Source organism: Puma concolor, chromosome B2, assembly GCF_028749965.1.
Source record: "Puma concolor isolate L17-30 chromosome B2, mPumCon1.1.hap2, whole genome shotgun sequence".
NCBI classification, from domain to species: Eukaryota; Metazoa; Chordata; class Mammalia; order Carnivora; family Felidae; genus Puma; species Puma concolor.
Window position 1 is genome coordinate 136,227,282 of NC_141671.1, and position 11,453 is coordinate 136,238,734.

General features: G+C 45.0%; 1 protein-coding gene across 4 annotated transcripts in view; it reads left to right on the plus strand.

The window, feature by feature from the left end:
• UST (uronyl 2-sulfotransferase) overlaps window positions 1–11,453 on the plus strand; it is a 319,150-nt gene that overhangs the window by 108,409 nt on the left and 199,288 nt on the right. For all 4 annotated transcript variants that reach the window (XM_086708095.1, XM_086708096.1, XM_086708097.1 and 1 more), the window contains exon 2: window positions 11,239–11,282. In XM_086708095.1, the coding sequence (XP_086564221.1) occupies window positions 11,239–11,282 (44 nt within the window). The remainder of the gene's footprint in view (window positions 1–11,238; window positions 11,283–11,453) is intronic.

Consider the following 11,453-nt stretch of genomic DNA (forward strand, 5'->3'; position numbering starts at 1 on the left):
TCACGGCTTCTCAGTCCTGAATTTAGGGGCTTTTGTTCCTTTTCAGGCCCCCAGGTACTTTATTCCTTGTAAGACTATCGCAGTGCGGACTGAATACTTAGTCTGTAATCATAGTTTAATGTCTGTCATCTCTTTTCACTGCCAGTGCCACAGACTGTGTGTTTGTGTCCCCCTAAAATCCATGTGCCAAAGCCCTGACTCCTAATGTGACGGTGGAGGTGGAGCCTTTGGGAAGTGATGGGTTTAGATGAGGTCATGAGGGTAGGGTCCCCCACCCCCATGGGATTAATGTCTTTATGGAGAAGAGGAAGAGACCAGAGCTCTCTTTCCACCATGTAAGGCTTAGCAAGACCACATCTGTGAGTCCGGAGGAAGGCTGTCGCCAGAACCTGACCTTGCTGGCACCCTCATCTCAGACTTCCAGCCCTCCCCCCCTCCAGAACTGGGAGAAATAAATATTCGTTGTTGAAGTCACCCAGTCTACGGTGATTTGTTATAAGCAGCCCACACTGCCAAAGTCTGACAGGGATCCTGCATTTTTCCTCATGTCTGTGTCCCCAGGACCCAGCACAGTGCCCGGTGCAGGGTATCCGCTCCATAAATAGCTGACACGTGAACTTGGAAGTGTCCTGCCTCTCATCCGTCCCTGTCACGCTTGCCTTCCGCTGTCCCTTATCCCTTGCACTTCCTCAGGTATTTAGTATTTTCACTTAACATTTCTGCACAAGGCACAGTCTCCTACGTGTTTGGTTCATTTACAGAAGTCGATGCACAGGTACTCTTTTCCATCAAACCTGCCGAAACTTGAACATCTAAATTAGCGTATCAGCCTTGAGAGGCTGTGAACTCCCCGCAGCCGTGCACAGGGCGTGTAAAATATTCTCTTTGGGAGTTATCTCCAGCGTTCGAGGCATACGTTTTTGTTAACTCTCTCAATCGCGAGGTATCTTTACCCATAGAGAGGTAATTTTGAGGGTGTCAGAAAAGCACAAACTCATTCCAGTTTAAGCTCGGAGAGTAAGCCAGGGGCTCAAGCTTGAAAATACCATTTAGGGTAAAAACGTGGCATGAGGTAAGACTGTTATGTTCTGGAATGAGCACCAGTGACCTAGGTCTATTCTTAACCCTTCCTTGCTAATCAGCCTTCTGTCTTGGCCTCATTACTCGACCTCTTTTGAATTCAGTTGTGTCCTCTGTAGATTGAGGGGTCGGACGGTCTATCTGTGGTGATTTTCCTGTTCTGAAATCGTATGATGTGTGGTGTGTGTGTGTGTGTGTGTGTGTGCGTGCATGCTCGCGCGTGTGTGTAATGGGGTGTGACCCATACTGTTGGCCCTGATAACAAAGCCAAAGAGAAATTCCAGACTTAGAGCAATGGCAGTTTGGTCGGACTGAAGCCCTTTGTCAAAGGCAGCACTCTATTTGATTGATGTTCTCTGTGTGTTTGTTAAGTGAAACAGTGCGTCAAAACTTTACCAGTCCAGAAATACTTTGAAAATGCTGAGGTTTTTATGGCACACTGGTAAACTGGTGAGGATGGGGGGAGGGGGTATCTATATGAGGTATGATGAAAACACTTGTTATGTTTTCTTTTTAATTGTATAATTGTTAGAAAAACAAGATACAAAATACTAGGGAAGATCTTACATTTGGAAGTCATGGGAAACTTACAAAGAGAAACATTTCGAATTTATCCCTGAGAGTGACGAGCCTTTTACAAGACTTCATCCAATTCCCCGTTATAGGCTTTTTGATGAAAATTTCTTCAACTCCTTGAGAATTACCACTGACAAGAAACTTTATTTACATAAAGAGGTGGTTTTTATTTTTTTAAAAAAATTTTAATGTTTATTTATTTTTGAGAGAGAGAGAGAGAGAGCGAGTTGGGGAGGGGCAGAGAGAGAGGGAGACACAGAATCCGAAACAGGCTCCAGGCTCTGAGCTGTCAGCACCAGAGCCTGATGCGGGGCTCGAACCCAGGAACCACGAGATCATGACCGGAACTGAAGTCAGATGCCTGAACGACTGAGCCACCCAGGTGTGCCAAGAGGTGATTTTTAAAATGTAAAACCATTTTAACAGCTGTGCTAATCCCCTATTGCTGCCGTGATAATTTGCCACAAATTTAGTAGCTTAACACAACACAAATTCATGATCTTACAGTTCATCTAGAATGGGTTCTAATGGGCTCAAATCAAGGTGTTGGCAGGGTGGCATTCCTTCTGAAGATGCTGGGGAAGGTCTATTCCCTGCCTTTTCCAGCTTCTAGAGGCCGCCTACATTCCTTGACTCGTGGCCTCTCCACCTGTCTTCAAAGCACATTCCACCAACCTCTAATCATCATGCCTGCGTCGACTCTGGCCCTCCTGACTCTTATGATTATATTGGGCCCACCCACATCATCAGGGATAAGCTTCTCACCTCAGGATCCCTAACTTGATCACATCTGCAAAGTCCCTTTCGCCGTGTAAAGTCACATATCCACACATTCCAGGGATTAGGATGTGGATAACCTTGTGGTGGGGGCGGGGGGAGGCCTTGTTCAGCCTACCACACTACCCTTCACAAAATTTGCATCAATTGAAGTTTTATCTAAGGAATCAAGCAGAGCTTCCTTTTCGATAGTTGACGAATACAACGTTGGCATTTTTTGCAATAATGAGAATGGATTTCTAACCCAAGCTAACTCTTTGTATCAAGTATTTCAAAATAATGATGACTGCAGAAGGCTCGTGCCCTCACAGCGTACCGTCCTGTGGCTAGTCAGGACCCACTAAAATAGAACATCAGCTAGAAACGGACCCGAGGCAGCCAGAGGTTCTGAGTTGCCCCTGGAATCTGGGCCCCACCTAACTTGCCCCCTCCCCCCTCTCCTACCCATTGCAGTGCTGGTTCCTTGGACTCCCAGGATATCAAGTTCTTCCACAGTCTGCAGACCCCTTGCCCTTGGGTGAGGTGGGGGGAGTGACGTTCAGTCAGAGGTCCTGTCTAGCTGGTGAGTGCCAGATGTTGTTAGCTCAGACCCTCCTCTGCCTTGGCCATCCCTGGGTGGCCTCAGACTGCCCAGCCTGAGCTGCCCTTGGAGCCAGAAGGCTCAATACCTCAAAGCACGCTGTGGTCCCCAGCCTGGAGTCTCTGAGCAAGGCAGGGAGGCAGGCAGCTGTGGTCAAGTCCAGGATCCCATGCTGATTAGCCGTGCAGCATTGTGCATGGTCGCCTTCACCTTCCTGAGCCTCGGCTTCCTTTGCTGTAAAGTGGAGGTAACGGGATGGTTGTCATAGGAACTCAACAGGGTGAGGTCTGGAGGATACTTAGCACGGTGCTTAGATCGGTGTCGGTGCTAACCATCGGTGACAATAATGCAGATGCTGATTGATTCAGCCTCGTTTGTTTCTCTCTTAAATTGGCTACATCCTGCTTGTCTTCCACCATAGTTATCAAGAGTGCTTTGTGCAGCAAGCATGTAATGGGAAATGTCCGTTCTCATGGTGGCTACTTCTTATGGAAGAAAACTTAACCTGGCAGCTCGTTCGAGCCTTGCCCTGTGCAGGGCTTGGGGCTGCTGTGTTAATGGGGGTGTTAGAGTTACACAGGTAGGATCAGTTGACTATAGTAATTACTTTGGGAGGAAAATCTAATGGGACGAAACAGAAACCTAGGTGATTCTATCTCTCTTTGACACGCCATGCCTACCTGGATGAGGTCATATATGATTATGATGAATCCCTGAGCTAATTTGGCAATAAATTCGTATTTATATTTAGGTTGTTATTTTAGCAGTAGTGTACTGATCATTTGATCCTGAAGGTAATTTCCTTCTACAAATGTGCCCTTGACATCCTAAAATGTATATTCAGATTTAATGAAGAAAAAAAAAAAAGAGATGCACTATAAAACAAAACAGTGCTTTTGAGCCCGAAATACAAAGAGGGGAGCGTTAATTTTCTTTTAAAATTCATTAGAAATGGAAACCACTTTCTAAATTGTACTTGATGGCAGTTTCATTTGAATATGTTTTTCAGTGTCTGGAATGCCCTTTTTTATCACTTAGCATCAAGAAAGTGTTTTCAGGATGTTTCTGCTTTTGTTAACTGGTTGGATAAACACTTAAGATTTTTTTCTAAGAGGCATTTTTATCGATGTATTTCCAGTATTGATAGTTAATAAAGCCATTTGTTTTAATTCAGTGGAAAATAATTCCATTAAAGCTTAAATAAAGCTGTGCAAGCAATTTTCCTCCATTACAGTGTCTTTGGGGCCGCGTTAATTATAATAAATGGAGCTATTGGAGACGTTTACTCAGCACACAAACTCCTCATTGTTAACCACGGCTGGTGTGTGCTAACAGCTGCCTCTTAGAGAAACGTAACCCATAGTTAATGGTGGAAAGTGTGGCATTAACATAATTTTTTGGCAAGGACAAAGCTAAGTTGCAGTGTTGCCTTTAACAGTGACTCCTTCATTAACAGTGTCTTATCAGAGGCCCAGACTCCGGGGTGGGGGGGGGGGAGATGATTGTGTTGTAGGTAACCAGAACCCCGTGTGAAATGGCTGTTTCTAAATAAAACAGGAAAGGATTTCAGTTGCTTATGAGTGTGATTTTTTAAAGGGGGCTGAAGAAAGACTCTGAAAAGCATTGCTGGTGTTTGATCAAAATTGACGGAGTGTACAGGCGGCTCTTTTGACATTGACACTGATGCATATTATAGTTTCCATAAGAGGGATTAGAATTAAAGCGTTTTTATTCTTCAGGGACCCATTCAGACAAAAATAGATTTGCTAATGCGAGACTTAGGAGTCCAGAATAACTTCTGTGCCGGGAAGGTTCTGTAAATGCATTTGCACATCGCTAAAGGTGTTTTTGTCAAGCTATTGGGGAGAATTTTTTGTATCTTTTTGAAGACCGATCAAAGATAGAATCAGAAAGTAATAGAAACTGTCAAATAATGATCTCATATTAATATTCATCCTTAAACCTGACCCCTGACCTCAGGATTCTCTTGGATTTCCTCAATAATAAATACAATTATCAAATTGATTATAGATGATAAAATCAGATAATATAAGCTGAGGAAGCTACCATTCGTTAAGCACTTACTATCTATATGCCAGGCAGGCAGTGTGCTCAATGCTTTATATATGTCTTGTTCCTTCTCATAACAATCCTGTCGCTGCTACTGTGAATATCCTCATCGTGCAAATGAGGCCATTAAGCCTCATGGAAATTAAGTGCTGATTCCAAGGCCATTCAATGAGTGTAAGATAGGACTGAGATTTGAACCCAGGTCTTTTGTTCTGCTGCCTGTCGTATTCCCTCTATCACCCCCGGGCTACCCTTGTCACCAGTGACAGTCAGTGCTATAAGCCGTATCTCCCCGAATCCATTCAGTGATGACCCTGGGGCTCCTTTCCTCTCTCTCTCTCTCTCTCTCTCTCTCTCTCTCTCTCACATAAGAGTGACTGTTGCTATTTATAATACATGGCTCATTCTGTTCAATAGTTCTTCACATCAGTGCTTCTAGCAGTTTCTCCTCTATCAGCTGTGTTCACAGTCTCTGTTGGATTCACTTGGGTGCCTCATCGAGCCTCTCTGCTGACCAGGTTCGCTCACCTCCTCTCCACTCCAGGCCCACAGCCTGCCGAGACAGGCACCTCACTGGGCTGGGACCAGGCTGTGCGTCTGCTACAGATTTTCTGGAAGCTTCCTCCTTTCAGATCCTTGTGGTCCCTTAAAGCGTTTGTAGGGATCGCCTATGAGTGTCTCCAGGACTGATGGAATACCCTCTGGTTGTTTAAGTCGAGTAGGATCTGGAGAAACCCTGGGGATGGAGGTTTATGCTTTTACCTCCCCTTTTACCTTGAAACAAGAGGTTCACCGGGACAACATGTGCTAAGCATTGCTTGCAGGAACAATATGTCAAACTATAAGCTCTGAAAATTATTTTTGGAAAGACTTGTGAAGACCCACAAAATTGGGCAACCCATGTGGCTTAGGGGGTCAGCTCTCCCCCTGCCCAGTGGTGCCTATGCCAGTCCTCGGGCAGCCTGTGAGCTGGCCCTCTTCAGGTTTGTTATGTACCCCAACGGGGAGCTGCCCGGTGGTCTGCTGGAGTCTGGGAGTCCTTCTGTGATCATCAGCTCTCTACCAACATTCCCCTTTGACGTGATACCCATGTTGCACGGTCTCTCAGCAGAGATGATGGGAGTGACCCATGATTCACATCAGCCTGGATTTGGTCTGTTATTTTTTTTATTTCTGGAAAATGCGATTCAGCCTGAATTCTGCAGTCCATTAATTGTTTTTTGTAACTCAGTGATTCTCAACCCTGGCGAAGCATTAGGATGCCCTGAAGAACTTTAGGAAATACTAAAAGCTAAATGACTTGTCCCCAGATGAAATTGGATGAGCTAGGGTTGGGGCTTGGCATCCACATTCTCAAAAAGCATCGCAGGCAAGTGGACTGTGCAGCGAGGGGTCGAAAACTAGTGAGACAGAGGATGGAGAGACGTTGGAGGAGGGATTTTCGCCACTACGAGGACCCCCTGGTCATACAATTAGTATCGTTGGCAGTGCAACGAGCATTGCCAACAAACATAGTAGGCGCTTACTGTATGCGGGGAGTGTTCTAGGCATTTTGTAATAGAATGAAATTACCTGTGCATACTCCTCATAATAACTTAGGAGCTTGTTTCACTTTTACAGATGTGTATATGGAAGACTTTGAGGAGACAAAGCAATTTATTCAGAGCTGAATGATGCTTCTTGGGGATATTCTCTATTAAAAAGTGAGACGAGACCTTTTTGCGTAGGTATACGTCGTATCTGGTTGTTCACGTCATTTCCCTTATCATGGGAGACTTGGATGGCTCTTGTATGGTCAACGTGCCTTGGCTCTGCCACCGGAGACTGGCTATGAGATGGTAATCGGTTGAGAACCTTCGGATTCCAGGTCACATCTCCTGGCCTCCTGATTTTTCGTACTAGACGTCACACGAGTGTCCTGAAATGCATCTTTGCTGCAAATAGCTTGTATGATAGCAGAGATAGGTAGACTTTACTAGCATACTGCCCTGCAAAGACCCCAGTCATACACTTACTCTGTAGTAAGTATGCAGACTGTAACTCCCATGTACTTGGATTTAACACCTCTGCACCTTTGCACGCGATCTCTCATGTTATATTTGCCACCTCCTGGGGAGGTGTCCAATATGAAGCGCTAGATGGCTAGGGTGAGATTGAGGACGTGGTATAATTTCGCTGGTTGCAAAGTGTGAGATCACTTGCTTTCTAGTCAGGGCATTTTAAAAACCATTAAACCATGAGTGTTTTGTTGGTGTTGGTTTTGATGTATAGTTCTCTAGGTTTTAATCCGTGTACAGAGCTACGTAAGCATGACCTCCATCAGGCTATAGACCAGCCACATGGAGTTAGAAGGCCTGGAGTGTTGCTGCAAATAGTCCCTACCGTGTCCTCTCCGTACCTCAGCAGCCTGGACAAGCTTGACTTTCTGTAAGAGTTTTAGCTCGATGCCAGCCTGAGCTAGCAATTTCTTGGCAGTTTGGAGACAGGCCTTTCTGAAAAATTTGACCGGTGATAGGAGTGGAAACATGTGGGGTGTGCCTTTCCTTTTTTTCTACATTGACTGAGTATCGTAACCCTCGATCCTCAAAGAAAAGACTTAAGACAGGAGGCTGGAGTCCAAGATGTAAAGACGTGAGTTGCTTTCTGGAAAGAAATGAGATGATATGCCCTTATAGGCCTCCATAAATAAGAGATACTGCCTCATAGGGTGCTGCAGCCTGGGATCAGAAACTGGGGGTTTCCAGGGCAGGTGGAAGTGGGTGGCAAGGGAGCCCTTGTCCTCTCTCCTGGCTCTAGATCATTCATCAGCCCTCCTCTGCCTTTTCCTTCTGAATTTGCAGCTTGAGCTCTAAGCCCAAAGGCCTGGAGGGCTTTAGTCTGATTTCCTTCCCCACCTGGCACCCTCTACTGAGTCCCCCACGAGGCAGAGTGACCAGAAGTTCCTCCGGTGCCCGGGAGCCCATTCAGAGAGGCTTACTTTGATAACAGGGCTCCTCCTTTGATCTCCACAGCCAATAAGTTACCAACATCAGGTTTGAAGATTCTGACAGTTTTGTTTACTTTGTGCTATGAAAGCATAAGATCATAGGATGGAAAGTTCTACCTATATATCTGATAAAAATATGGTTATGCCCTAGGAGAATAAAAACTTGCCGTCTCCAAGTAAGGAAATGTGTGTAGCTTTTCTTTGCCCTTTCTGTACATCTGCTACAAGCCCAAACATTTACAGCCTCTGTGTTCTAATAAACCTACCAACAATGGGCACTCAGGGATCTGCTGATGGAGAGAACAACAGGGTCCGGGGCACGCATGTCAACACTGGTCAGCCCTGTTCCTTCCTCTGTGCAGAAGGAAAGAAGTGAAGTCTTCTATAAGGGAGCCAGGGAGAAGGGGAGACAGGAAGGAAGAATGGGAGAAGGAAGAAAGGAAGGATATTTGAGCTAAGTCTCAATGATGGTGGTAGGGAAGAGTTTTTCTGGCAGAGGAAAGAACTGGCTGTAAAGGTCCCTAGCTGCCGACAGGTTGGTGTGTTTTGGGGCAGAGAGAAGGCTGTTGTGGCTGGCGATGGGTGTGGTTGGAGGGCAGGGCCTGGCTCCTGTTGAAGTATAGACCATGGTAAAGAGTGGATTATTTCATTCTTAGAGAAAATAGGTTTTAAGCAGAGGGTTAACATGGCCTGATGATAAGGTTAGAAGAGCCCTCTGGTTGCCATCTGGGTAGAGGAGAAAATTTGTAAGCAGTGAAAAGATGTAAGAGTTCTCCCAAATGGCCCAGAGGGGAAGTGATCAAAACATTACATTGAGTCATGTTTCGAAGGCTGAGCCAATGGGACTGGTGAGTGGGTTGGTACAGATTGGGTAAGGGGTAGAGATGGATCAAGGATGACTCTTGGGCTTTGGAGCCCAAGGGGAAGGATGTGTTGTATAACCAGATACAGAAGATAGGGAGGCAGCAACTTGGGGGGGGGCGGGAGGTGAAATTGCAACAAATAAAAGAGTTCTGTTTGGACTGGCAAAGTGCGAGGTGCCTATAGATGTCTAAGCCCGGGTGCTAAGGAGTGAGTCAAGGGGTAGCCGAGTCCGGGGTTTGAGGGAACAGTCGGCATTCAAGTCATCCATTTGTAGGAACTTTGTTTCTTTTGGAAACTTCTCCTGTTTCAAAACCATTAGTTGTTTGAGCTATCTTTGAACCCTGAGCTTGGTACCTGGACGACATGCAGACGTTTGTTGGGATTTGTCACATCCGTCCTGGGAAGACACATTCACATGAGGAGGTGACGAGAAGCTTCTGCAGCTATACCGACTGCATTATGTTGGAATAGCTCTGAATATTTCTCTAGACTTAGGCAGTCATTTTTCTGAATTCTTTCAAGCAGATCCTCTTTATTAAGTCAGATAGAGATCTCACTTCCTAGTTCTGTGTGTTCCCCGTGGAATGCAGCACAATAATTAAGATCAAACAAATCATTAATCATACTCACATTTCAAAGATTCCTGAAAATAACCCAACATGAACACGCCAGGTGTTTGTGGTTGCACGTCTTGTACATGAAAATCGGGCCCCGTTGTCCTTTTACTATGTACAACTAGCCAGTTAGAGTACAGTCACTGTGGACATCAAGTGGGTGACAGATCGAAAGACTACAGAGCAAAAGGGACGGCTGATACCCCAGTATGGAAGAAGGAAAAAAACCCTATAGGCCTAAACCCACTTATTTGCTATTTTTGGATAAGTTTTCCCATTTGAACTGTCTCTGTCTTAAGTTCTACTTCTCCTTTTTTTTTTAAAGTGTATTCATTCATTCATTCATTCATTCATTCATTCATTCATTCTCTACACCCAATGTGGGGCTCGATCTCTTGACCCTGAGATCAAGAGTCACATGCCCTTCTGACTGAGCCGGCCAGGCGCCCCTTACTTCTCCTTTTTATTCCAATTTCCTAAGTCACTTTTGCATTCTTCTAAAAAAAAAATCAGCTTTCATCTACTCCAATTGGGACACTTACTTTTTCCTTAAGCTACTGTTCTCTCTAGATATCCTTGTGTTTCCAATATTTTTTTAAATTTTGTTGTGTTAGAAAGGCTGACTGTCTTCACTTTTTGTGAAGGTGATTTCCCCTGACTGACAAGCATTATCTCCTTGGAGGGGAGCCTCTGAATACACTGAGCACATCATAGGCTACCCCACGGGCTCAGATGTATTGCTGGGTTGGTGTCTGGGGTACACGGTCAGTGCCCAGAGTATGTTGCTGGTGCTTGGGCTCTGCAAAAGCTGGTAGGTAGGTTTTTCAGACAGATGAGCAACAGATCCCCAAGCATCCTCTGGAAGAAACGATCTTCTGTCTTTCCTGCAGTGTCACAGGGTGTGACCCTGAGCAAATCTCTGGATTTCTCTGGGCTTCTGTTCCCTCCTCTGTAAGTGGGAATCAGTATAACCCACCTCCGAAATTTGAATTAAGTGAATAGGTGGGAAGCACTTAGCAGGTACCTGCTGCATAAAGGGAACTCTGGGACCTTTAGTTCCCACCCTAACCAGTCTGAATCTATATTCATCAGGAAACGATAATCATGTACTCTGAAAAGTGGCTGTTCGTCAAGACAGATCAAGCTTCTGAAGCAAGCTAGACTGAAAAGATGAAGGGAAATTGACCATCAAGACGAAGTAGAGAAACAGTGCAGTGGTTCTCAAAGTATGGTTCCAGGACCTGCAGCGTCAGCATCACTTGGGAGCTTGTGCAATGCAGATTCTCAGAGTCACTGAATTGGAACCTCTGGGAGGGGACCCAGGCAATCTGTGTTTTAATAAGCTCTACAGACAATTCTGATGCACACTGAGGTTTGAGAACCACTGGTCTAAAGCAAACTCAACAGCTACGGGGTGAGGAATTGTGCTGCGTGTTTCTGTGTGTGTGTGTGTGTGTGTGTGTGTGTGCACACCAACGTATGTACAATGTTTGTAACTGCTGAAAGTGTAATTGAGCATGGTAATGTCAACAAAATCCCACCAAACGGGCAACTAATGACCTATTTTTCTTTGGTAGAGTTGTCTAAATAGACATATATCTGGAATGTTTGTTTTCAATGACTGTGCACTAAATTCGCTTTGGTTTTAAAACTACTGATTCATCAACTTTCTTCTTTTTTTTTTCCCCTAGGAAATTCCACTTACTTGGATGATCATGGGCCACCTCCTAGTAAGGTAAGGTCTTTGCTTATGGTTATACATCCCATTTCTCTTTTCTCAGTTCCTACAGCCTCCAACAACCCTAACCAGAGCCCTCCTGGCCATGAATTGTTTGCAAGAAAATAGTAGATGACAGATGTGAAGTTAATCTTTGATTTACAGTGAGGACAAAAAGGAAGCCTATGA